At 60.0% G+C, this 25,068-nt stretch overlaps 1 protein-coding gene across 1 annotated transcript; it reads right to left on the minus strand.

Moving 5' to 3' along the window:
• Positions 1-2,488: 2,488 nt before the first annotated feature.
• On the minus strand, positions 2,489-24,423 carry TRIM28 (tripartite motif containing 28). The gene is made up of 18 exons (XM_077789817.1): positions 24,225-24,423; positions 22,315-22,418; positions 19,895-22,228; positions 14,439-14,593; positions 13,356-13,470; positions 13,112-13,258; positions 11,086-11,200; positions 10,143-10,219; positions 9,936-10,068; positions 9,684-9,720; positions 9,397-9,456; positions 8,521-8,863; positions 7,463-7,553; positions 7,258-7,405; positions 5,681-5,783; positions 5,526-5,600; positions 2,855-2,989; positions 2,489-2,775 (listed from the first exon to the last, which is right to left on the minus strand). Exons 1-18 carry the CDS (start codon positions 24,421-24,423, stop codon positions 2,638-2,640), a joined length of 4,509 nt encoding a protein of 1,502 aa, XP_077645943.1. The 3' UTR covers positions 2,489-2,637.
• Positions 24,424-25,068: the final 645 nt, after the last annotated feature.

Consider the following 25,068-nt stretch of genomic DNA (forward strand, 5'->3'; position numbering starts at 1 on the left):
TGAATCCAGGAAATCCAAGCCCTGAAACTGGGGAGATCCAGAAAATCCAAGCACTGAAATTGGGGAGAATCCAGGAAACCCAAGGCCTAAAATTGGAGAGAATCCAGGAAATTCAAGCTCAGAAATGGGGGAGAATCCAGGAAATCCAAGGCCTAAAATTGGGGGAAATCTGGGAAATCCAAGCCCTAAAACTGGTGAAAATCCCAGAAATCCAAGCCTTGGAATGGGGGAGAATCCAGGTAATCCAAGCCCTAAAATGGGGGAAAATCCCAGAAATCCAAGCCCTAAAATTGCGGAGAATCCAGGAAATCCAAACACAGAAATGGGGAAGAATCAAGGAAATCCAAGGCCTAAAATTGGGGAGAATCCAGAAAATCCAAGCACTGAAATTGGGGCAAATCCAGGAAATCCGAGTCCTAAAACTGGGGAAAATCCCAGAAATCCAAGCCTTGGAATGGGGGACAATCTAGGTAATCCAAGCCCTAAAAATGGGGAAAGTCCAGGAAATCCAAGCACAGAAATGGGGAAGAATCAAGGAAATCCAAAGCCTAAAATTGGGGAAAATCCCAGAAATCCAAGCCTTGGAATGGGGGAGAATCCAGGTAATCCAAGCCCTAAAAATGGGGAAAGTCCAGGAAATCCAAACTCTAAAACTGGAGAGAATCCAAGAAATTCAAGCACAGAAATGAGGGAGAATCCAGAAAATCCAAACTCTAAAACTGGAGAGAACCCAAGAAATCCAAGCACAGAAATGGGGAAGAATCAAGGAAATCCGAAGCCTAAAATTGGGGAGAATCCAAGAAATCCAAGCCCTGAAATGGGGGAGAATCCAGGAAACCCAAGCCCTAAAAATGGGGAAAATCCAGGAAATCCAAGCCCAGAAATGGGGGAAGAGTCCAGGAAATCTGAGCCCTAAAACTGGGTGAAATCCAGGAAATCCAAGCTCTAAAATTGGGGAAAGTCCAGGAAATCCAAGCACAGAAATGAGGGAGAATTCAGGAAATCCAAACCCTAAAACTGCAGAGAACCCAGTAAATCCAAGCCCAGAAATGGGGAAGAATCAAGGAAATCCGAAGCCCAAAATTGGGGAGAATCCAGGAAATCCAAGCACTGAAATTGGGGCAAATCCAGGAAATCCAAACTCTAAAACTGGAGAGAACCCAAGAAATTCTCGCACAGAAATGAGGGAGAATCCAGAAAATCCAAACTCTAAAAGTGGAGAGAACCCAAGAAATCCAAGCACAGAAATGGGGAAGAATCAAGGAAATCCGAAGCCTAAAATTGGGGAGAATCCAGGAAATCCAAGCCGTGAAATGGGGGAGAATCCAGGAAACCCAAGCCCTAAAAATGGGGAAAATCCAGGAAATCCAAGCCCAGAAATGGGGGAAGAGTCCAGGAAATCTGAGCCCTAAAACTGGGTGAAATCCAGAAAATCCAAACTCTAAAACTGGAGAGAACCCAAGAAATTCTAGCACAGAAATGAGGGAGAATCCAGAAAATCCAAACTCTAAAAGTGGAGAGAACCCAAGAAATCCAAGCACAGAAATGGGGAAGAATCAAGGAAATCCAAAGCCTAAAATTGGGGAGAATCCAGGAAATCCAAGCCCTAAAAATGGGGAAAATCCAGGAAATCCAAGTCCTGAAATGGGGGAAGAGTCCAGGAAATCTGAGCCCTAAAACTGGGTGAAATCCAGGAAATCCAAACTCTAAAACTGGAGAGAACCCAGTAAATCCAAGCACAGAAATGGGGAAGAATCAAGGAAATCCAAAGCCTAAAATTAGGGAGAATCCAGGAAATCCAAGCCCTGAAATGGGGTCAAATCCAGGAAATCCAAGCCCTAAAAATGGGGAAAATCCCAGAAATCCAAGCCTTGGCATGGGGGAGAATCTAGGTAATCCAAGCCCTAAAAATGGGGAAAATCCAGGAAATTCAAGCCCAGAAATGGGGGGAAGAGTCCAGGAAATCTGAGCCCTAAAACTGGGTGAAATCCAGGAAATCCAAGCTCTAAAATTGGGGAAAGTCCAGGAAATCCAAGCACAGAAATGAGGGAGAATTCAGGAAATCCAAACCCTAAAACTGCAGAGAACCCAGTAAATCCAAGCCCAGAAATGGGGAAGAATCAAGGAAATCCAAAGCCCAAAATTGGGGAGAATCCAGAAAATCCAAGCACTGAAATTGGGGCAAATCCAGGAAATCCAAACTCTAAAACTGGAGAGAACCCAAGAAATTCTCACACAGAAATGAGGGAGAATCCAGAAAATCCAAACTCTAAAAGTTGGAGAGAACCCAAGAAATCCAAGCACAGAAATGGGGAAGAATCAAGGAAATCCGAAGCCTAAAATTGGGGAGAATCCAGGAAATCCAAGCCCTGAAATGGGGTCAAATCCAGGAAATCCAAGCCCTGGAACTGGGGCAAATCCCAGAAATCCAGGTGAAATCCCAGAAATCCAGGTGAAATCCAGCCCTGAAACGAGGCAGGACCCAGGAGACCGAGGCAGGAGTTTATTTTCCCACGTGACCCCAGGAAAAGGGGGGACAGGGACACCCCCACATCCCGGGGGGCTCTGGGGGGAACCCGAACCCCTGGGGGGGCAAACGGGGGTGCTGGGAGGGCTTTCACCCCCCGGGAGGGGCCATCAGGAGCCTGGAGGCACCTCCAGGGCTTCCTCGGGATCCACCAGGAGCCGGGAGAACTTCTGGTCCCCGAAGACGGCGCTGAGGCGGCTCTCGAGGAAGCGCTGCAGCCCCAGGATGGACTGGACATCCGCCTTGTCCTGGGGTGGGGGAAGGAGAGAATTCCAGCGGGGCTGGACCCCCGAGGAGCCCCGGAAGAGCCCCCGGGGGCTGCCCGACCTCGGTGAGGCGGTGGAACTGGCGCAGCAGGCGCCAGCCGTCGCGGGCAAACTCCTCGGGGCTGCGGTAGTGCGGGCTCAGCTTCTCCTGCAGCCGCGCCCGCATCAGCGTCAGGTCCATGGCGTCGCGGCCGTCCTGCGGGACCGGCGGCGCGGTCAGCGGGCGCAGCCGGGCGGATCCCAGCCCTGAGCGCACCCCTGATCCTGATCCCACCCCCTGATCCCACCCCTGATCCTGATCCGTCCTCTGATCCCACCCCTGATCCTGATCCCACCCCTGATCCTGATCCGTCCTCTGATCCCACCCCTGATCCTGATCCGTCCTCTGATCCCACCCCCTGATCCTGATCCCACCCCGATCCTGATCCGTCCTCTGATCCCACCCCCTGATCCTGATCCATCCTCTGATCCCACCCCCTGATCCTGATCCCACCCCCTGATCCTGATCCCACCCTGATCCTGATCCATCCTCTGATCCCACCCCTGATCCTGATCCGTCCTCTGATCCCACCCCTGATCCTGATCCCACCCCGATCCTGATCCGTCCTCTGATCCCACCCCTGATCCTGATCCGTCCTCTGATCCCACCCCTGATCCTGATCCCACCCTGATCCTGATCCGTCCTCTGATCCCACCCCTGATCCTGATCCCACCCCTGATCCTGATCCGTCCTCTGATCCCACCCCTGATCCTGATCCCACCCCTGATCCTGATCCGTCCTCTGATCCCACCCCTGATCCTGATCCGTCCTCTGATCCCACCCCTGATCCTGATCCATCCTCTGATCCCAGCCCTGATCCTGATCCCACCCTGATCCTGATCTGTCCTCTGATCCCACCCCCTGATCCTGATCCATTCTCTGATCCTGATCCATCCTCTGATCCCACCTCCTGATCCTGATCCCACCCCGATCCTGATCTGTCCTCTGATCCCACCCCTGATCGTGATCCGTCCTCTGATCCCACCCCTGATCCTGATCCGTTCTCTGATCCTGATCCATCCTCTGATCCCAGCCCTGATCCCACCCCAGATCCTGATCCCACCCCTGATCCTGATCCGTTCTCTGATCCCACCCCTGATCCTGATCCATCCTCTGATCCCAGCCCTGATCCCACCCCAGATCCTGATCCGTTCTGTGATCCCACCCCGATATTGATCCCACCCCCGAGCCCATCTCCTGATCCTGATCCCACCCCCCGATCCTGATCCATTCTCTGATCCCACCCCCTGATCCTGACCTGTTCTCTGATCCCACCCCCTGATCTTGATCCCACCCCAGAGCCCATCTCCTGATCCTGATCCCACCCCTGATCCCACCTCCTGATCCCTGCCCTGATCCATCCCTGATCCCACCTGATCCCCCCCAGATCCCACCCCTGATCCAGAGCCTGCCCCAATCCCAACCCAGATCCCAATCCCACCCCGGATCCCAGATTCCAACCACGATCCCATCCCAGATCCTGATCCCTGATCAGATTCCACCTGCTCACCAGGGAGCTGATCCCACCCCCGATCCCAGATCCCAGATCCCAGCCGCTCACCAGGGAGCTGATCCCACCCCCGATCCCAGATCCCAGATCCCATCTGCTCACCAGGGAGCTGATCCCACCCCTGATCCCGGATCCCGGCCGCTCACCAGGGACCTGATCCCACCCCTGATCCCGGATCCCGGATCCCGGCCGCTCACCGGGGAGCTGATCCCACCCCGGATCCCAGATCCCATCTGCTCACCGGGGAGCTGATCCCACCCCTGATCCCGGATCCCAGCCACTCACCGGGGAGCTGATCCCACCCCCGATCCCAGATCCCAGATCCCATCTGCTCACCAGGGAGCTGATCCCACCCCTGATCCCGGATCCCGGATCCCGGCCGCTCACCGGGGAGCTGATCCCACCCCCGATCCCAGATCCCATCTGCTCACCAGGGAGCTGATCCCACCCCCGATCCCGGATCCCAGATCCCAGATCCCGGCCGCTCACCGGGGAGCTGATCCCACCCCTGATCCCAGATCCCATCTGCTCACCAGGGAGCTGATCCCACCCCTGATCCCGGATCCCAGCCACTCACCGGGGAGCTGATCCCACCCCCGATCCCAGATCCCAGATCCCATCTGCTCACCAGGGAGCTGATCCCACCCCCGATCCCGGATCCCAGATCCCATCTGCTCACCGGGGAGCTGATCCCACCCCCGATCCCAGATCCCGGATCCCATCTGCTCACCAGGGACCTGATCCCACCCCCAATCCCAGATCCCAGATCCCGGCCGCTCACCGGGGAGCTGATCCCACCCCTGATCCCAGATCCCAGATCCCGGCCGCTCACTGGGGAGCTGATCCCACCCCCGATCCCGGATCCCGGCCGCTCACCAGGGAGCTGATCCCACCCCCGATCCCAGATCCCGGCCGCTCACCAGGGAGCTGATCCCACCCCCGATCCCGGATCCCAGATCCCATCTGCTCACCGGGGAGCTGATCCCACCCCAGATCCCAGATCCCAGATCCCAGCCATTCACCGGGGAGCTGATCCCACCCCCGATCCCAGATCCCGGATCCCATCTGCTCACCAGGGAGCTGATCCCACCCCCGATCCCAGATCCCAGATCCCGGCCGCTCACCGGGGAGCTGATCCCACCCCTGATCCCGGATCCCAGATCCCAGATCCCGGCCGCTCACCGGGGAGCTGCAGAGGCGCTGCAGGGGCCGGCAGGGCTCGTGGCACAGCAGCTCCAGCAGGACGAACTCGCAGCGCTGCGGGGTCGGCATCGGCGCTGAGATCCCGAGGGAAGGGATCCCACGGGATCGACCCGGCGGGATCAGCCCGGCCTCACCTGCTGGTCCTGGGGGCTCAGCTTGAGGGGGGGGCCCGGCTCCGGCTGCGGCTCCGGCAGGGGCGGGGGCAGCTCCTGGCACAGCAAACACGTCCACTCGGGGCTGCGGGATCGGCAACGGGATCACGCGGGATCGGCGCCCGGGGATCCCCGCGGGGCTGGGATCGAGGGATCGGCGCCCGGGGATCCCCGCGGGGCTGGGATTGGCAACGGGATCACACGGGATCAACACCCATGGATCTCCACAGGGCTGGGATCCAGGGATCGGCAACGGGGATCCCCACGGGGCTGGGATCGAGGGATCGGCAACGGGGATCCCCGCGGGGCTGGGATCACATGGGATCGGCGCCCGGGGATCCCCATGGGGCTGGGATTGGCAACGGGATCACGCGGGATCGACACCCATGGATCTCCACAGGGCTGGGATCCAGGGATCGGCACACGGGGTTCCCTGTGGGGCTGGGATCGAGGGATCGGCGCCCAGGGATACCCGCGGGGCTGGGATCAGCAACGGGGTCACGCTGGATTGGCACCCAGGGATCCCCATGGGGCCAGGATCAAGAATGGGCTCACACGGGATCAGTGACCGGGAATCCCCACGGCACTGGGATTGAGGGATCAGGAACAGGATCACACGGGATCGGCACACAGGGATCCCCGTGGGGCTGGCATTGGCAACGGGATCACATGGGATCGACACCCATGGATCTCCACAGGGCTGGGATCAGCAATGGGATAACACGGGATCAATGCCCGGGGATCCCCTCAGCTGGGATTGAGCGATCGGCAATGGGACCATGTGGGATCGGCGCTTAGGGATCCCCGCGGGGCTGGGATCGAGGGATCAGGAATGGGATCCCCTGGGATTGGTCCCCGGAGACCCCCAAGGGGTGGACACAGGGCAGTGGATCCCAGGGACATCGGGGAGTGACATGGGGCAGTGGATCCCAGGGAGATCAGAGGTGACACGGGGCACTGGATTCCCAGGGACATCAGGGGTGACACGAGGCAGTGGATCCTGGGGGGGTGACACGGGACACTGGATCCCAGGGACGTTGGGAGGTCACACAGGGCAGTAGATTCCAGGGAGATCGGAGGTGACACGGGGCAGTGGATCCCAGCGAGGTGACATGGGGCAGTGGATCCCAGGGACGTTGGGAGGTCACACAGGGCAGTGGATCCCAGGGAGATCGGGGGTGACACGAGGCAGTGGATCCTGGGGGGGTGACACGGGACACTGGATCCCAGGGACATTGGGAGGTCACACAGGGCAGTGGATCCCAAGGACATCGGGGGTGACACGGGGCACTGGATCCCAGGGAGGTGACACAGGGCAGTGGATCCCAGGGAGGTGACACAGGGCAGTGGATCCCAGGGACATCAGGGAGTGACACGGGGCACTGTATCCCAGGGAGGTGACACGGGGCACTGGATCCCAGGGACATTGGGAGGTCACACAGGGCACTGGATCCCAGGGAGGTGACACGGGGCACTGGATCCCAGGGAGGTGACACGGGGCACTGGATCCCAGGTGCTGAGGGGCAGCGGATCCCGGCGGATCCCAGCGGATCCCGTACCTGGGCACGTCCTGCAGCGCGGGCAGGTGGCAGTGCAGGTGGAAGCAGCGCTGGCAGCGGTCGCACATCACCACGGCCCCGGCCTGGCCGCACACGCGGCAGCACGAGACCCCCGGGACGCCCGGGACCCCTGGGACCCCCGGGACCCCTGGGACCCCCGGGACCCCTGGGAGCCCCAGGCCGGGGGAGGAGCCCGGGGCAGGGCCCGGCTGCCCCGGGGGAGGCGGCAGCAGCCCCACGGGTTTGATGTCCCCAGTGTCCCCCGTGTCCCCGATGGGCGACTCCTGCTGCTCCTCCTGCGCGGGGGGACACGGTCAGGGACAGGGACAGAGGGACATGGACAGGGGACAGGGGACAGGGACATGGACAGGGGACAGGGGACAGGGACAGGGACAGGGACAGGGATGGGGACAGGGATGGGGACAGGGGACAGGGACAGGGACAGGGACAGAGGGACATGGACAGGGTCAGGGGACAGGGGACAGGGACAGGGATGGGGACAGGGACAGGGATGGGGACAGGGGACAGGGTCAGGGACAGGGACAGAGGGACATGGACAGGGTCAGGGGACAGGGACAGGGACAGGGACAGGGGACAGGGTCAGGGACAGGGACAGGGGACAGGGATGGGGACAGGGACAGGGGACAGGGGACAGGGGACAGGGACAGGGATGGGGACAGGGACAGGGATGGGGACAGGGGACAGGGGACGGGGACAGGGACAGGGACAGGGACAGGGGACGGGGACATGGACATGGACAGGGACAGGGGACAGGGGATGGGGACAGGGACAGGAGCAGGGGACAGGGACAGGGACAGGGGACAGGGACAAGAATGGGGACAGGGACAGGGGACGGGGACAGGGACAGGGGACAGGGTCAGGGACAGGGGTCAGGGACAAGGATGGGGACAGGGACAGGGACAGGGTCAGGGTCAGGGACAAGGATGGGGACGGGGACAGGGTCAGGGCCAGGGCCAGAGGACGTGGTCAGGGACAGGAGGCACAGGAGAGGACAGGGGACACTGGAGGGGGTGGGGAGGGGACAAACAGGAAGGGGAGGGGGACAGAGGACACTCACCTGGGGTGAGGAGGGGACAGGGGACACGGGGGACACTCACCTGGGTGGGGAGGGGACACAGAGGACACTCACCTGGGGTGAGGAGGGGACAGGGGACACAGGGGACACTCACATGGGTGGGGAGGGGGCACAGGGGACACGGGGGACACTCACCTGGGTGGGGAGGGGACACAGAGGACACTCACCTGGGTGGGGAGGGGGCAGGGGACACTGGAGGGGACACAGGGGACGCTCACCTTGACAAGGAGGGCTCCATGTGGCTGCACCGTGCCCGCTGTCCCTTCTGTCCCTTCTGTCGCCGCTGTCGCCGCTGTCCCCTCGGTGCCCTCGGTGCCCTCTGTCCCCTCTGTCCCCGCTGTCCCCTGCTCGATGACGATGAGGCTGAACTCCTGCTCCGAGGGCCCCGGGAAGATGCGGAACACGGGCGGCTGCGCCGGGTCCAGCTCCAGGTCCAGCTCCAGGCGCTCCAGGCTCACCCGCGGCTCCTTGGGGAGCCGGGGGCTGTCCTGGGCCCCGGGGGGGCCCCTCCTGGGGGACAGCGGGGTCACCCCGGGGTCCCCAAAACCACCGGGGGACAGCGGGGTCACCCCGGGGTCCCCAAAACCACTGAGGGACAGCGGGGTCACCCCGGGGTCCCCAAAACCACCGGGGGGACAGCGGGGTCACCCCAGGGTCCCCAAACTTCCTGGGGAATCTTGGAGACAGCGGGGTCACCCTGGGGACCCCAAACCTCCTGGGGGACAGCGGGGTCACCCCGGGGTCACCAAACCTCCTGGGGACAGCGGGGTCACCCCGGGGTCCCCAAAACCACCGGGGGGACAGCGGGGTCACCCCAGGGTCCCCAAAACCACTGAGGGACAGCGGGGTCACCCCGGGGTCCCCAAAACCACTGGGGGGATCCCAGGAGATTGGGGGGCTGGGGGTCCTGGGAACTCTGGGACAGGGACAGTGACAAGGGCTGGGGACAGGGGACACAGACAGGTGGCCCTGGCCAGGGTGACAGGTGACAAGGGACAGAGGGGTCCCAGGGCCCATCCTCCCCTCCTCCACACTCTAATTACCGCTTAATGAGCAGTGTCTTAACGAACTTCTCCTCCCGGGGGGAACTGCCGGGGTTCCTCCTGCAGAGGGGGACAGGGACACCCTAAAATGTCACCCCTGGGACAAGGGACAGGGGAGCAGAGGGGGTGACAAGGAACAGGAGGGAACAGAAGGGGTGACAAGGGACAGGAGGGACCAGGCCAGAGGTGACAAGGGACATAGTGGAGCAGGACACAGGGTGACAAGGGACAGGGGGTCCCAGGGGTGGCAGGGGGTGACAGGGGACAGGGACCCCCCCCACACTCACGTCCTCCCTCCGGTGACGCCGTTTTCAGGGCTGGGGGCTGGTGACAAACGCCACGTCAGGGACTTCCCGCGGGTCCCCTCCCGTGTCACCCCCCCATCCTCGCCCTCGTGTCCCTCCCCGTGTCCCCTCCCATGTCCCCATCCCGTGTCCCCCTCCCCGTGTCCTTGTGTCCCCTTCCATGTCCCACCCGTCCCCCTCCCCGTGACCCTCCGCCATGTCCCCTGTCCCCGTGTCCCCTCCCTGTCCCCTCACCCAGCTCGGGGCTCTCGGTGGCCACTGGCTCCAGGCGGGGAGGTGACAGCTGGGGGAGAGGTGACAGCGGGGGAGGAGGTGACAGTTGGGGGGGACCCTGTCCCCCGCTGCCCACCACGGCCTGGGGGTGGCCCTGCGGGACAGCGGCGTGGGGACATCACGGGGGGGTTCCGGGGGGGTGGCACCCCCACAATGTCCCCCCAGTACCTGCGAGGTGGGGGAGGGGTGGCGGGCGGGGGGAGGGCTCAGCGAGGGGGGGAGGGGCGGCTCCGAAATGATGGCACCTGTGGGGGGGGAGGGAGGGGAGGGGGTCAGGGGGACAGCGGGGTCCCCCCGACCCCCCTTGTCACTTGTCACCACCCAAACAGGGACCCCTGTCCCTTGTCACCCCCTCCCTGGGACATCCTGTCCCCTGTCACCCCCTGTCCCCTGTCACCCCCTTCCTAGGAGATCCTGTCCCTTGTCACCCCCCAAACAGGGACCCCTGTCCCCTGTCACACCCTCCCTGGGACATCCTGTCCCCTGTCACCCCCTGTCCCTTGTCACCCCCTCCCTGGGACACCCTATCCCCTGTCACCCCCTGTCCCTTGTCACCCCCCAAACAGGGACGCCCTGTCCCCTGTCACCCCCTCCCTGGGACATCCTGTCCCCTGTCACCCCCTCCCTGGGACATCCTGTCCCCTGTCACCCCCTGTCACCCCTGCCCTGGTCCCCTCTGTCACCTCCCACCTGGCACTTCTTGTCCTTTGTCACCTCACACCTGGGACCCCCTGTCCCTTGTCACCCCCTGTCACCCCCTCCCTGGGACATCCTGTCCCTTGTCACCCCCCAAACAGGGACCCCTGTCTCCCCCTGTCCCCTGTCACCCCCTCCCTAGGACATCCTATCCCCTGTCACCCCCCGTCACCCCGCCCTGGTCCCCTCTGTCACCTCCCACCTGGCACCTCTTGTCCTTTGTCACCTCCATCCTGTGACCCCCCTGTCCTTTGTCCCCTCCCACCTGGGACCCCCTGTCCCTTTTGTCACCGCCACCCTCACCCCTCCGTGCCCTTGTCCCTGCTGTCCCTGGTGTCTCTGTCCCCCTGGGCGTCCCCCAGTGTCCCCCGGCTGTCCCCAGGTGTCCCCGGTGTCCCCAGGCGTGTCCCCTCACCGAAGCTCTGGGCGCTCCTGGTCCAGCCCTGCGGGTCCCACTGGAATCTCATCTCCCCCTGCGGCTCCAGCGGCTCCAGCGGCACCCCCAGAGCGCGGAGCAGCTGCGAGTGGATCTGGGGACAGGGGACACAGGGGACATTGAGGACACTGGGGACAGGGGACACAGGGGACACTGGGGACATTGGGGACATCGGGGACCCCCAGAGCACGGAGCAGCTGCGAGTGGATCTGGGGACAGGGGACACAGGGGACACTGGGGACATCAGGGACACTGGGGACATCGGGGACCCCCAGAGCACGGAGCAGCTGCGAGTGGATCTGGGGACAGGGGACACAGGGGACATTGAGGACACTGGGGACACTGGGGACATCGGGGACCCCCAGAGCACGGAGCAGCTGCGAGTGGATCTGGGGACAGGGGACACAGGGGACACAGGGGACACAGGGGACACTGGGGACATTGGGGACATTGGGGACACTGGGGACATCAGGGACCCCGAGAGCCTAGAACAGCTGCGAGTGGATGTGGGGACAGGGGACACAGGGGACACTGGGGACACTGGGGACATTGGGGACATTGGGGACATCAGGGACCCCCAGAGCACGGAGCAGCTGCGAGTGGATCTGGGGACAGGGGACACAGGGGACACAGGGGACACAGGGGACACTGGGGACATCAGGGACCCCGAGAGCCTGGAGCAGCTGCGAGTGGATCTGGGGACAGGGGACACAGGGGACACTGGGGACACTGGGGACACCAGGGACACAGGGGACACTGGGGACACCAGGGACACTGGGAACATTGGGGACATCAGGGACCCCCAGAGCGCAGAGGAGCTGCAAGTGGATCTGGGGACAGGGGACACAGGGGACACCTGGGACACTGGGGACACTGGGGACATTGAGGACATCGGGGACACGGGGGACATTTGGGGACTCTGAGGACATTGGGGACACTGGGGACACTGGGGACATCAGGTGTGACCAGGCACAGCCCAGGGGTGGCTTCACCCCAAGGGCGCACGGTGACAGGGGCACTCAAGTGTCCCCAGTGTCCCCAGGTGTCCCCAGTGTCCCCAGTGACCCCAGGTGTCCCCCGGTGTCCCCAGTGTCCCCAGTGTCCCCAGGTGTCCCCAGGTGCCACCCCTGGGGGTCCCGGCCCAAGGTGCTGCTCTGGGGGTCCTGGGGGGGATCTGGCTGCCCAGTGGGGAAAAATGGGGAAAAATGGGGAAAAATGGGGAGAAAAGGGGAGAAATGAGGAGAAATGGAGGGAAATGGGGGAAAATGGGGGGAAATGGGGGGAAATGGGGGAAATGGGGAAAAATGGGGGGAAATGGGAAAAAATGGGGAGAAATGGGGGGAAATGGGAAAGAATGGGGGAAATGGGGGGAATGGGGGAAAATTGGGGGAAATGGGGAAAAATGGGGGGAAATGGGGAGAAATGGGGAAAAATGGGGGAAATGGGGAGAAATGGGGGGAAATGGGGAAAAAATGGGGGGAAATGGGGAGAAATGGGGGGAAATGGGGGGAAATGGGGAGAAATGGGGAAAAATGGGAGGAAATGGGGAAAAAATGGGGGGAAATGGGGAAAAAATGGGGGGAAATGGGGAAAAATGAGGGGAAATGGGGAGAAACGGGGGAAAATGGGGAGAAATGGGGAAAAATGGGGAGAAATGGGGAAAAACGGGGGAAAAAGGGGAGAAATGGGGAGAAATGGGGAAAAATGGGGGGAAATGGGGAAAAAATGGGGGAAAAAGGGGAGAAATGGGGAGAAATGGGGAAAAATGGGGGGAAATGGGGAAAAAATGGGGGGAAATGGGGAAAAATGGGGGGAGATGTGGAAAAATAGGGAGAAACGGGGGGAAACGGGGAATAATGGGGAGAAATGAGGGGAAACGGGGAAAATTGGGGAGAAACGGGGTAAAACGGGGAAAATTGGGGAGAAACGGGGAGAAATGGGGTAAAACGGGGAAAATTGGGGAGAAACGGGGTAAAACGGGGTAAAACGGGGTGCAGGTGCTCACCAGGCGCCGGGAGAGCAGCAGGGCGGCGCCGTGGGGGCCGTCGAGGGCGCGGGCGCCGAAGCGCAGCACGTGCTCCTGCTGCCGCTGCGCCCGGCCGAGCGCGCGCTGCTGCCGCTGCAGCCGCTCCTGCCGGCCCTCGGCCGCGCGCTGCGGGGACACGGCGGGGACGGCGTCACCGGGGAGGGGACACGGCGGGGACACAGTCACCGGCGGCGCCGGGGAGGGGACGCGGCGCCGCGCTGACCTGGACGTCGCCCACCAGCGCCTTGCCGCGCTTGTTGAGCTCCCGCATGACCTGCAGCACGGCCAGCTTCACCTCCACCTGCAGCCGCTGCTGCGCCTCCGACTGCCGGCGCATGCTGCGGGGACACGGGCCTGGAGGGGACGCCGGGGACGCGGGGGGCACCGGGGGCACCGGGGGACACGGGGCATGGAGGAGACGCCAGGGACGCGGGGGGCACGGGGACACCGGGGGACACAGGGGGACACGGGGCGTGGAGGGGACGCCGGAGACGTGGGGGGCACCGGGGGACACAGGACGTGGAGGGGACGCCGGGGACATGGGGGGCACCGGGGGACACAGGACGTGGAGGGGACACCGGGGGACACAGGGCATGGAGGGGACGCCGGAGACACGGGGGGCACTGGGGGACACGGGGGGACACAGAGGACACGGGGGGACGCAGGGCGTGGAGGGGACGCCGGGGACACGGGGGGACACCGGGAGACACGGCCCTGGAGGGGACACCGGGGACACGGGGGGCACTGGGGGACACCGGGGGACACGGGGCATGGAGGGGACACCGGGGACACGGGGGGCACTGGGGGACACCGGGGGACACAGGGCGTGGAGGGGACGCCGGGGACACAGGGGGCACGGGGGACACGGGGGGACATGGGGTGTGGAGGGGACACGAGGGGACACAGGGATGGGGCAGGGACACGGAGGGGAGATGGGACATGGAGGGGACGCCGGGGGACACGAGGGGACACGAGGGGACGCGAGGGGACACGAGGGGACGCAAAGGGACACGGGGGGACACGGGGGGACATGGGGGGACGCAAAGGGACGTGGAGGGACACGAGGGGACACAGGGGGACACGAGGGGACACGGGGGGACGCAGAAGGACACGAGGGGACACGAGGGGACACAAGGGGATGCGGAGGGACACGAGGGGACGCAGAGGGACACGAGGGGACGTGGGGGGACACGGGGGGACGTGGAAGGACACGAGGGGACGCGGGGGGACGTGGAAGGACACGAGGGGACACGAGGGGACACGAGGGGACACAGGGGGACACGAGGGGACACGGAGGGACACGCACAATGCGCGCAGCTCCTTGGCGCAGCGCTGCACCGCCGCGTGTTTGTCGGCCAGGCGCTGCAGCAGCGCCGCCAGCACCGAGCGCTGCTGCCGGACGGCCTCGTCCAGAGGCTGCGAGCTGGGCACGGGCACGGGGAAACGGGAGACGTGCGGGAATGGGGAAACGTGGGGGAAATGGGGGGAAACGTGGGGAAATGTGGGGGAACGGGGGGGAACGTGGGGGAAACGTGGGGGAAACGTGGGGGAACGGGGGGGAAACGTGGGGGAACAGGGGGGAAATGTGGGGGAACGTGGGGGAACGTGGGGAAACGTGGGGGAACGGGGGGGAACGTGGGGGAAACGTGGGGGAACGTGGGGGAACGTGGGGAAACGTGGGGGAACGTGGGGGAACGGGGGAAATGTGGGGGAAACGTGGGGAAACGGGGGAAACGTGGGGGAAACGTGGGGAAATCATGGGGAAATCATGGGGGAAACATGGGGAAAACATGGGGAAAACATGGGGAAAACGTGGGGAAACGTGGGGGAAACGTGGGGGAAATGGGGGGAAACGTGGGGGAACGTGGGGGAAATGTGGGGGAAATGTGGGGGAATGGGGAGAACGTGGGGGAACGTGGGGGAAATGTGGGGGAAACGTGGGGGAACGTGGGGGAAACGGGGGGAAACGTGGGGGAAATGTGGGGGAAATGTGGGGGAACGGGGCGGAAATGGGGAAAAACGTGGGGGAAACGTGGGGGAAACATGGGGAAACGTGGGGGAAACGTGGGGGAAACGTGGGGGAAACGTGGGGGAAACGTGGGGAAACGTGGGGGAAACGTGGGGGAAACATGGGGGAAAAGTGGGGGAAACGTGGGGGAAATGGGGAAAAAAGTGGGGAGAAACATGGGGGAAATGGGGAAAAACATGGGGGAAACGTGGGGGAAACATGGGGAAATGTGGGGGAAACGTGGGGGAAATGGAGAGAAATGGGGAAAAATGGGGGAAATGGGGAGAAATGGGAGAAATGGGGAAAAATGGGGACAAACATGGGGGAAACATGGGGGAAATGGAGAGAAATGGAAGAAATGGGGAAAAACGTGGGGAAAACATGGGGGGAAATGGGAGAAATGGGGAAAAATGGGGGAAAACATGGGGAAAACATGGGGGAAATGGAAGAAATGGGGAAAAACGTGGGGGAAAACATGGAGGAAATGGGAGAAATGGGGAAAAATGGGGACAAACATGGGGAAACATGGGGAAAACATGGAGGAAATGGGAGAAATGGGGAAAAACGTGGGGGAAAACATGGAGGAAATGGGAGAAATGGGGAAAAACGTGGGGGAAATGGAGGGAAATGGGGAAAATCACGGGGGAAATGGGGAAAAACATGGGGAAAAATATGGGGGAAATGGGGGGACATTGAGAAAATGGGGAAAAACATGAGGGAAAACATGGGGCGAGACGTGGGGAAAATGGGGAGAAGTGGGGGGAAAGGGGGAAAAATGGGGAGAAATGGGGAAAAACATGGGGAAAATGGGGTAAACATGGGTGAAAACATGGGGAAAATGGGGCGGAATGGGGGAAATGGGGGAAAATGGGGAAAAATGGGGAAAAACATGGGGAAATGGGATTAAGTGGGGGAAAATGGGGAAAAACATGGGAAAATGGGGAGGGACATGGAAAAATGGGGGGAAATGGGGCGAAGAGGGGAAAATGGTGGGGAAAAGGGGAAAAAATGGGGAGAAGTGGGGGGAAATGGGGTGTAAAGGGAGGAAAATGGGGGGAAACGGGGGAAATGGGGAAAAACACGGGGGAAATGGGGAGAAGTGGGGGAAAGGGGAAAATGTGGGGTAAAAGGGGGGAAATGGAGGGAAAATGGGGAAAAATTGGGAAAAACATGAGGAAAATGGGGAGGAATAGGAATAAATGGGGAGAAATGAGGAGAAATATGGGGAAAATGGGGGAAATGGGGGAGAAATGGAGGGAAATGGGGGAAAACATGGGGAAAACATGGGGAAAATGGGGGAAAACGTGGGGAAATGGGAAGGAACAGGGAAAAATGGGTGGGAAATGGGGAAAAACAAAGGGAAAATGGGGAGAAATTGGGAGAAAAATGGGGAGAAATGGGGAGAAACATGGGGAAAATGAGGGGGAAATAGGAACAAAAAGGAAACGGGGAGAAATGGGGGGAAATGGGGAAAATGGGGAAAAATGGGGAAAATGGGGAAAAATGGGGGGAATCAGGAGAAATGGGGAAAAGCGTGGGAAGGAACAGGGAAAATGGGGATGAACATGGGGAGAAGTGAAAAATGGGGAAAAACGGGGAGAAATGGGGAGAAAATGGAGGAGAAAAAGGGGGAAAAGGGAAGGGAAAAGGAAAAAAAGGGGAGAGGGGAAAGAGGTGGGAAAAGAGGGGAGGGAGGAGGGGAAGGGACAGAAAGGGAGGAGAAAATGGGAGGAAAAGAGAAAATTAGAAAAGGGAAAAGAGAAAAAGGAAAAAGGGGGAAAAGGAAAAGGGGAAAAGGGAAAAAGGGAAAAGAGGAAAAGGAAAAAGGGGAAATTAAAAAGGGGAAAAGAGGAAAAGGAAAAAGAAAAAGGGGAAAAGGAAAAAGAAAAAGGAAAAAGGGGAAAAGAGGAAAAGGGGAAAAGAGGAAAAAGGGAAAAGGAAAAAGGGAAAAGGAAAAAGGGAAAAAAAGGAAAAAAGGGGAAGGGAAAAAGGGGGAAAAGGAAAAAGGGAAAAGGGAAAAGGGAAAAGGAAAAAGGGGAAAAGGAAAAAGGGAAAAGGGAAAAGGGAAAAGGAAAAAGGGAAAAGGGAAAAGGGGAAAAGGGGGAAAGGAAAAAGAAAAAGGAAAAAGGGGAAAAGAGGAAAAAGGGAAAAGGGAAAAAGGGGGAAAAGGAAAAAGGGAAAGGGGAAAAAGGGGAAAAGGGAAAAGGAAAAAGGGAAAGGGGAAAAGGAAAAAGGGAAAAGGAAAAAGGGAAAAGGAAAAAGGGAAAAGGAAAAAGGGAAAAGGGAAAAGGGAAAAGGAAAAAGGGAAAAGGGAAAAGGGGAAATGGGGCAGAAAAAGGGAGAAAAAAGTGAGAGAAAAGGGGGAGAAAAAAAGAGAAGTAAGTTTCTTAGCTCATTACCCATTAATAAGCTAATTAATTTTCATTAAGCATCCGTTATCTAATTAACTCAATTAGTGAGTTAAGGCTTTTTAGCTAACGAGATGCCCCAAGTAACAGATCCTGTCATTTAATCGCTAATTACACTAATTACATTAATCCAATTAGCTCTTACCCATCAAAACTGTTTCTCGTGCCATTAATGACCACATAAATGAGCTAATTAATAAAGCAATCAAGCTAATTAAATATGTCCCCAGCTAAGCAATCAAACCACTCATTAATTGCCTGGGAATTTTAACCAATAAACAACCAGCAAACTCATAAAGAAAACCCAACTAAGATTAATTAGAAAAGAAATTAATTTAAACAACCAATTACATCAGCCATTAATTAATCATTAATTAGCTCGTTCTGGTTCAAGCCACACCCCCTCTGCTAATTAATGCTCGCCTTTCCCAACCCTGCAGCACCTGCCCCGCTAACGAGCTTTAATAAAATCAGCGATAAAACCAGTAATTTTAATTAACAGGAGTAATTAACTAGCAGGCCAACTCCAGGTGTTTTGCAGTAATCAATCAGCTGCACCAATTAATTAAAGCCACCTTTAATTGGGCTGAGCAGGTGCCCTTGCACTCCCCAAACCCGTTCCCAATATCCCGGCTGATTGCTGCGCTAATTAGTGTTAATGAGGCACTACAGGTGGTCATGGTGCTAATTAGCGCTAATGAGGCACTACAGGTGGTCACGGTGCTAATTAGCGCTAATGAGGCACTACAGGTGGTCACGGTGCTAATTAGCACTAATGAGGCACTACAGGTGGTCACGGTGCTAATTAGCGCTAATGAGGCACTACAGGTGGTCACGGTGCTAATTAGCACTAATGAGGCACTCATTGGTGGTCACAGTGCTAATTAGCACTAATGAGGCTCTACAGGTGGTCAGGCTGCTAATTAGCGCTAATGAGGCACTCACAAGTGGTCACGGTGCTAATTAGCGCTAATGAGGCACTCACAAGTGGTCACTGTGCTAATCAGTTAATTAGCACTAAGGAGGTGTGCAGGCACTCACTGGCGGGTGCTAATTAGCTAACGAGCACTAACGAGGGGCAGCAATCCTGGGTGGGTGCTAATTAGCTGAAGAGTGGTAATCAAGTGTGGCACTCACAAGTGGGCGCTAATTAGCTAACGAACGCTAACAAGGCGTGGGCACTCATAGGTGGGCGCTAATTAGCTAATGAGCACTAACGAGGTGCATGGGTGGTGCGGTGCTAATTAACTAACAAGCTCTAACGAGGCAGACACTCACGGGTGGGCATGGTGCGGTGCTAATTAGCTAATGAGCGCTAACGAGGGCACTCACGGGTGGGCGCGGTGCTAATTAGCTAATGAGCGCTAACGAGGCACACTCACGGGTGGGCGCGGTGCTAATTAGCTAATGAGCGCTAACGAGGCACACTCACGGGTGGGCGTGGTGCTAATTAGCTAATGAGCGCTAACAAGGCGCAGACTCACGGGTGGGCGCGGTGCTAATTAGCTAATGAGCGCTAACGAGGGCACTCACGGGTGGGCGCGGTGCTAATTAGCTAATGAGCGCTAACGAGGGCACTCATGGGTGGGCGCGGTGCTAATTAGCTAATGAGCGCTAACGAGGCACTCACGGGTGGGCACGGTGCGGTGCTAATTAGCTAATGAGCGCTAACGAGGGCACTCACGGGTGGGCGCGGTGCTAATTAGCTAATGAGCGCTAACGAGGCACACACTCACGGGTGGGCGCGGTGCTAATTAGCTAATGAGCGCTAACGAGGGCACTCACGGGTGGGCGCGGTGCTAATTAGCTAATGAGCGCTAACGAGGCACACTCACGGGTGGGCGCGGTGCTAATTAGCTAATGAGCGCTAACGAGGCACACTCACGGGTGGGCGCGGTGCTAATTAGCTAATGAGCGCTAACGAGGCACACTCACGGGTGGGCGCGGTGCTAATTAGCTAATGAGCGCTAACGAGGCACACTAACGGGTGGGCGCGGTGCTAATTAGCTAATGAGCGCTAACGAGGCACACTCACAGGTGGGCGCGGTGCTAATTAGCTAATGAGCGCTAACGAGGCACACTCACGGGTGGGCGCGGTGCGGTGCTAATTAGCTAATGAGCGCTAACGAGGGCACTCACGGGTGGGCGCGGTGCGGTGCTAATTAGCTAATGAGCGCTAACGAGGCACACTCACGGGTGGGCGCGGTGTGGTGCTAATTAGCTAATGAGCGCTAACGAGGCACACTCACGGGTGGGCGCGGTGCTAATTAGCTAATGAGCGCTAACGAGGGCACTCACGGGTGGGCGCGGTGCTAATTAGCTAATGAGCGCTAACGAGGCACTCACGGGTGGGCGCGGTGCGGGCCCCGGTGGCACTCGCCGCAGGTCAGGCGCTCGCAGGCGCTGCAGAACTGCGACAGCGGCTGCAACGGGTGCAGCGGGCACGGCCCCGGCAGCGCCGCAGCCGCCGCAACGGCGGGAACGGCCGGAGAGCCTGCGGAGAGACGGGAATGGGGGAATGGGAATGGGAATGGCCGGAGAGCCTGCGGAGAGACGGGAATGGAGGAATGGGAATGGGAACGGCCGGAGAGCCTGCGGAGAGACGGGAACGGGGGAATTGGAATGTGGGAACGGGAACGGCCGGAGAGCCTGCGGAGAGACGGGAACACGGGAATGGGAATGGGAATGGGAACGGCCGGAGAGCCTGCGGAGAGACGGGAATGGGGAATGGGAATGGGAACGGGAATGGGAATGTGGGAATGGGAACGGGAACGGGAATGGGAACGGCCGGAGAGCCTGCGGAGAGACGGGAATGGGGAATGGGAATGTGGGAATGGGAATGGGAATGTGGGAATGGGAATGGGAATGTGGGAATGGGAATGGGAATGGGAATGTGGGAATGGGAACGGGCGGAGAGCCTGCGGAGAGACGGGAATGGGGAATGGGAATGTGGGAATGGGAATGGGAATGTGGGAATGGGAATGGGAATGTGGGAATGGGAATGGGAATGGGAATGTGGGAATGGGAACGGGCGGAGAGCCTGCGGAGAGACGGGAATGGGGGAATGGGAATGGGAATGGGAATGGGAATTGGAATGGGGGAATGGGAATGGGAATGGGAACGGGAATGTGGGAATGGGAACGGGAATGGCTGGAGAGCCTGCGGAGAGACGGGAATGGGGGAATGGGAATGGGAATGGGAATGGGGGAATGGGAATGGGAATGGGAATGGGAATGTGGGAATGGGAATGGGGGAATGGGAATGGGAATGGCCGGAGAGCCTGCGGAGAGATGGGAATGGGGGAATGGGAATGTGGGAATGGGAATGTGGGAATGGGAATGGGGGAATGGGAACGGGCGGAGAGCCTGCGGACAGACGGGAATGGGGGAATGGGAATGTCGGAACGGGAACGGGCGGAGAGCCTGCGGAGAGACGGGAATGTGGGAATGGGAATGTGGGAATGTGGGAATGGGAATGTGGGAATGGGAATGGGAATGTGGGAATGGGAATGTGGGAATGGGAATGGGAATGTGGGAATGGGAATGTCGGAACGGGAACGGGCGGAGAGCCTGCGGAGAGACGGGAATGTGGGAATGGGAATGTGGGAATGTGGGAATGGGAACGGGAACGGGAATGGGAACGGGCGGAGAGCCTGCGGAGAGACGGGAATGTGGGAATGGGAATGGGGGAATGGGAATTGGAATGGGAATGGGGGAACGGGAATGGGGGAAAGGGAATTGGAATGGGAATGGGCGAATGGGAATTGGAATGGGGGAATGGGAATGGGGGAATGGGAATGGGAATGAAAATGGGGAATGGAGAATGGGAATGGGGAAACAGGAATGGGGGAATGGGAATGGGGGAACAGGAATGGGGGAATGGGAATGAGGGAACGAGAATGGGGGAATGGGAATCGGAATGAAAATGGGGGAATGAGGGAATCGGAATGGGGGAATGGGAATGGGGGAATGGGAATCGGAATGAAAATGGGGGAATGAGGGAATGGGAATGGGGGAATGGGAATCGAAATGAGAACAGGAATGGGGGAACGGGAATGGGAGTGGGAGAACTGGAATGGGGGAACAGGAATGGGGGAACAGGAGTGGGAGAAATGGAATGGGAATGGGGGAATGGGAAAATGGCAACGGGAATGGGAGACTGGGAATGGTAACAGGAACGGGAGAATGGGAATGGGGCGCCACAGGAAACAGCGCTGGGAATGGGGACGGGGTGATGGCACGGGGAATGAGACTGGGATGGCACCAGGAATGGCACCGGGAATGGGGCTGGGATGGCACCGGGAATGGGGCTGGGATGGCACAGGGAATGGGGCTGGGATGGCACTGGGATGGCACTGGGAATGGGGCTGGGATGGCACCAAGGGAACATGAGAACAGCACCAGGACAACACTGGGAACAGAACCAGGAACGGCACTGGGATGGAGCCGCTGACAGCGTCACAGCTGGTAACCGGCACGGACAGGAGGTGACACAGGTGACACAGGTGACAGAGGTGACACAGGTGACACAGGTGACACAGGACTCACCCAGGGGCTGCACGCTGTGCTCCCGGGTGTACCTGACCCTCTGGTGGGCCTCCACGCAGGTGTCGCACAGCGGCTCGGCGCACTCCAGGCAGAAGCTGGTGGCCGCCGCGTTGTCCTCGCAGCTGGTGCAGCTCTGGGGACAAGGGACACGCTGGGGGCCGTGCCTCGGCCCTGGCCAGCGCTAGTTAGCGCTAATTAACGCTAAAGAGGAGGCGGTACCTGCCTGCCGGCCGGCGCCGTGCCCACCCCGCTGTCCTGCAGGAAGAAGTTCTCCATGATGTCACCCAGGGGACACGGCTGGTGGCACACGGGGCACTCGAAGGCTGTGGGGACACAGAGGGGACACAGAGGGGACACAGTCACCCCACGGCCTCCTGTCACCTCCTGTGCCACCAAACGCCGGCTCAGGAGCGGGCTGGGGGCTGGGCACCCCCAAAACGGAGCCCCAGGGCCACCTCAGGGAGGTCCCCGAGCCACCGAAGCCACCCCAGGAGGGGTCGGTGTCCCCAAGGAGGGGACAAGGCCACAGCAGGGTCACAGGGCTGTCCCCTCCCCACAGAGCTCCAGGAGCTCCTGCAGCACCCAGCAACCACAGTGATCCCAGGAACTCCCAGGGATCCCAGTAAGCCCCAGTGCCTCCCCAGTGCTCCCAGTAACTCCCAGTGTTCCCAGTAACCCCCAGTGTCCCACACAACCCAGTGATCCCAGTGCTCCCAGTAACTCTCAGTGATCCCAGGAACTACCAAGGATCCCAGTGACCCTCAGTGTCCTGCACAACCAGTGCTCCCAGTAACCCCCAGTGCTCCCACTAAACCCCAAAAACATCACTGACCACCAGTGCTCCCAGTAACGCCCAGCATTCCCAGTAAGCCCCATAACACCATTGACCACCAGTGCTCCCAGTAACCACCAGTGGTCCCAGAACCCCCAGTGCTCCCAGTGACCTGCACAACCCAGTGATCCCAGTGACTCCCAGTGATCCCAGTAACCCTCAATGCTCCCAGTGACTCCCAGTGATCCCAGTAACCCCCAGTGCTCCCAGTCAAGCCAGGTGTTCCCAGTAACACCCAGTGATCCCAGTAACCCCCAGTGACCCTCAGTGATCCCAGTAACCCCCAGTGATCCCACTGACCCTCAGTGACCCCAGTAAACCTTAATGCTCCCAGTAAGCCCCAGTGATCCCAGTAACCCTCAATGTCCTGCAACCGGTGCTCCCAGTAACCCCCAGTGCTCCCACTAAACCCCAAAAACATCACTGACCACCAGTGCTCCCAGTAACCCCCAGCGATCCCAGTAACTCCCAAATACGTCACTGACCAGCAGCGATCCCAGTAACCTCCAGTGCTCCCAGTAACCTCCAGTGCTCCCCAGTGATCCCAGTGCTCCCAGGCATCCTCAGTGTCCTGCACAGCCCAGCGATCCCAGTAACCCCCAGCAACTCCCAGTGCTCCCAGTAACCCCAGTGCCTCCCCAGAACCCCCAGTAACCCGCAGTGTCCTGCACAACCCAGTGATCCTCAGTGCTCCCAGCACCCCCCAGCATTCTCAGTACACCCCAGTATTCCCAGTATCCCCCAGCATTCTCAGTACACCCCAGCATTCCCAGTATCCCCAGCATTCCCAGCACAACCCAGCATTCCCAGTATCCCCCAGCATTCCCAGTACCCCCCAGCATTCCCAGTACCCCCCAGCATTCCCAGTACCCCCAGCATTCCCAGTATCCCCCAGCATTCCCAGTACCCCCAGCATTCCCAGCACCCCCCAGCCATCCCAGCACCCCCCAGCATTCCCAGTACCCCCCACCATTCCCAGTATCCCCACCATTCCCAGTACCCCCCAGCATTCCCAGCACCCCCCACCATTCCCAGCCCCCCCCAGAACTCCCAGTACCCCCCAGCATTCCCAGTACCCCCAGCATTCCCAGTACCCTCAGCATTCCCAGCCCCCCCCAGCATTCCCAGTACCCCCAGCATTCCCAGTACCCCCCAGCCATCCCAGTACCCCCCAGCATTCCCAGCCCCCCCCACCATTCCCAGTACCCCCAGTATCCCCAGTATCCCCACCATTCCCAGTACCCCCACCATTCCCAGCCCCCCCAGCAGCTCCCAGCGCCCCCGGCGCTGCCCTCACCCTGCTCTTCGCCGCCCGGCGCGGCCCCCAGGCAGCCGCGGCACACGGAGTGCAGGCAGGGCAGCAGCCGCGGCTCCCGCCGGGGGCTGAGGCGCTCCCGGCAGGCGCCGCAGAGCTCCAGCGGCCCCGGCGGCTCCGGCAGCGCCGCTCCCTTCGCCCCGGGGCCGCTGCCCGGCGCCGCCGCCTCCGGCTCCGACATGGCGGCCGCGTCCCCCATCACGACCGGCACGGCCGCCTGCTCCCGCCCCCGCCCCGCCCCGCCGCCAATCACCGCCCGCCGCGCCCGATTGACAGCGCGGAGAGCCAATGGGAGGGCGGGAAGGCGGGGATTAGCGGAGATTGACAACGCGCGGGAGCAATGGGAGAGGAGCAGGCGGGAAAGAAAGGGCGGGAAGACGCCCCCGGCGCGTGAACGCGAACGGGCCAATCAGCGCGCAGAGCGGCCGGAGCTGAACCAATCAGCGGCCGAATAACCCCGGGGAAGGAGGGGACTTTTTGGGCGGACCGGCCAATCGGCATCGGCGCTCAGAGGGAAGGCGGGGCTGAGGCTGTGATTGACAGGTGGACAAACCAATGGGGAGAAGAACCGGGGCGGGACTGGGAGTACTGGGAATTACCGGGGATTAATGGGGATAACTGGGATCATGGGGGTTACTGGGATCCCTGGGGATTACTGGGGAATAATGGTATCACAGGGCATAACTGGGATCAATGGGAATTACTGGGGTCACTGGGGGTCACTGGGATCGCTGGGAATTAATGGGATCGCTGGGAATTACTGGGGTCACTGGGGGTCACTGGGAGCACTGGCCCTTACTGGGGATCATTACTGGGAGGACCGACG

This window comes from Lonchura striata, chromosome 38 (genome assembly GCF_046129695.1).
Source record: "Lonchura striata isolate bLonStr1 chromosome 38, bLonStr1.mat, whole genome shotgun sequence".
In the NCBI taxonomy this organism is placed as follows: Eukaryota; Metazoa; Chordata; class Aves; order Passeriformes; family Estrildidae; genus Lonchura; species Lonchura striata.

What these genes read in the sequence shown, in the direction of transcription:
- TRIM28 (XM_077789817.1), bottom strand. Translation starts at nt 24,423, where the DNA reads ATGTCGGAGCCGGAGGCGGCGGCGCCGGGCAGCGGCCCCGGGGCGAAG. An exon ending in CGCTGGTGGGCGACGTCCAG is followed by an intron (nt 13,259 to 13,355) that starts GTCAGCGCGGCG and finishes GTGTCCCCGCAG; the next exon opens with CGCGCGGCCGAGGGCCGGCA. An exon ending in CCTGCCCCCTCCCCACCCAG is followed by an intron (nt 7,554 to 8,520) that starts GTGAGTGTCCTC and finishes CCCCCCGCGCAG; the next exon opens with GAGGAGCAGCAGGAGTCGCC.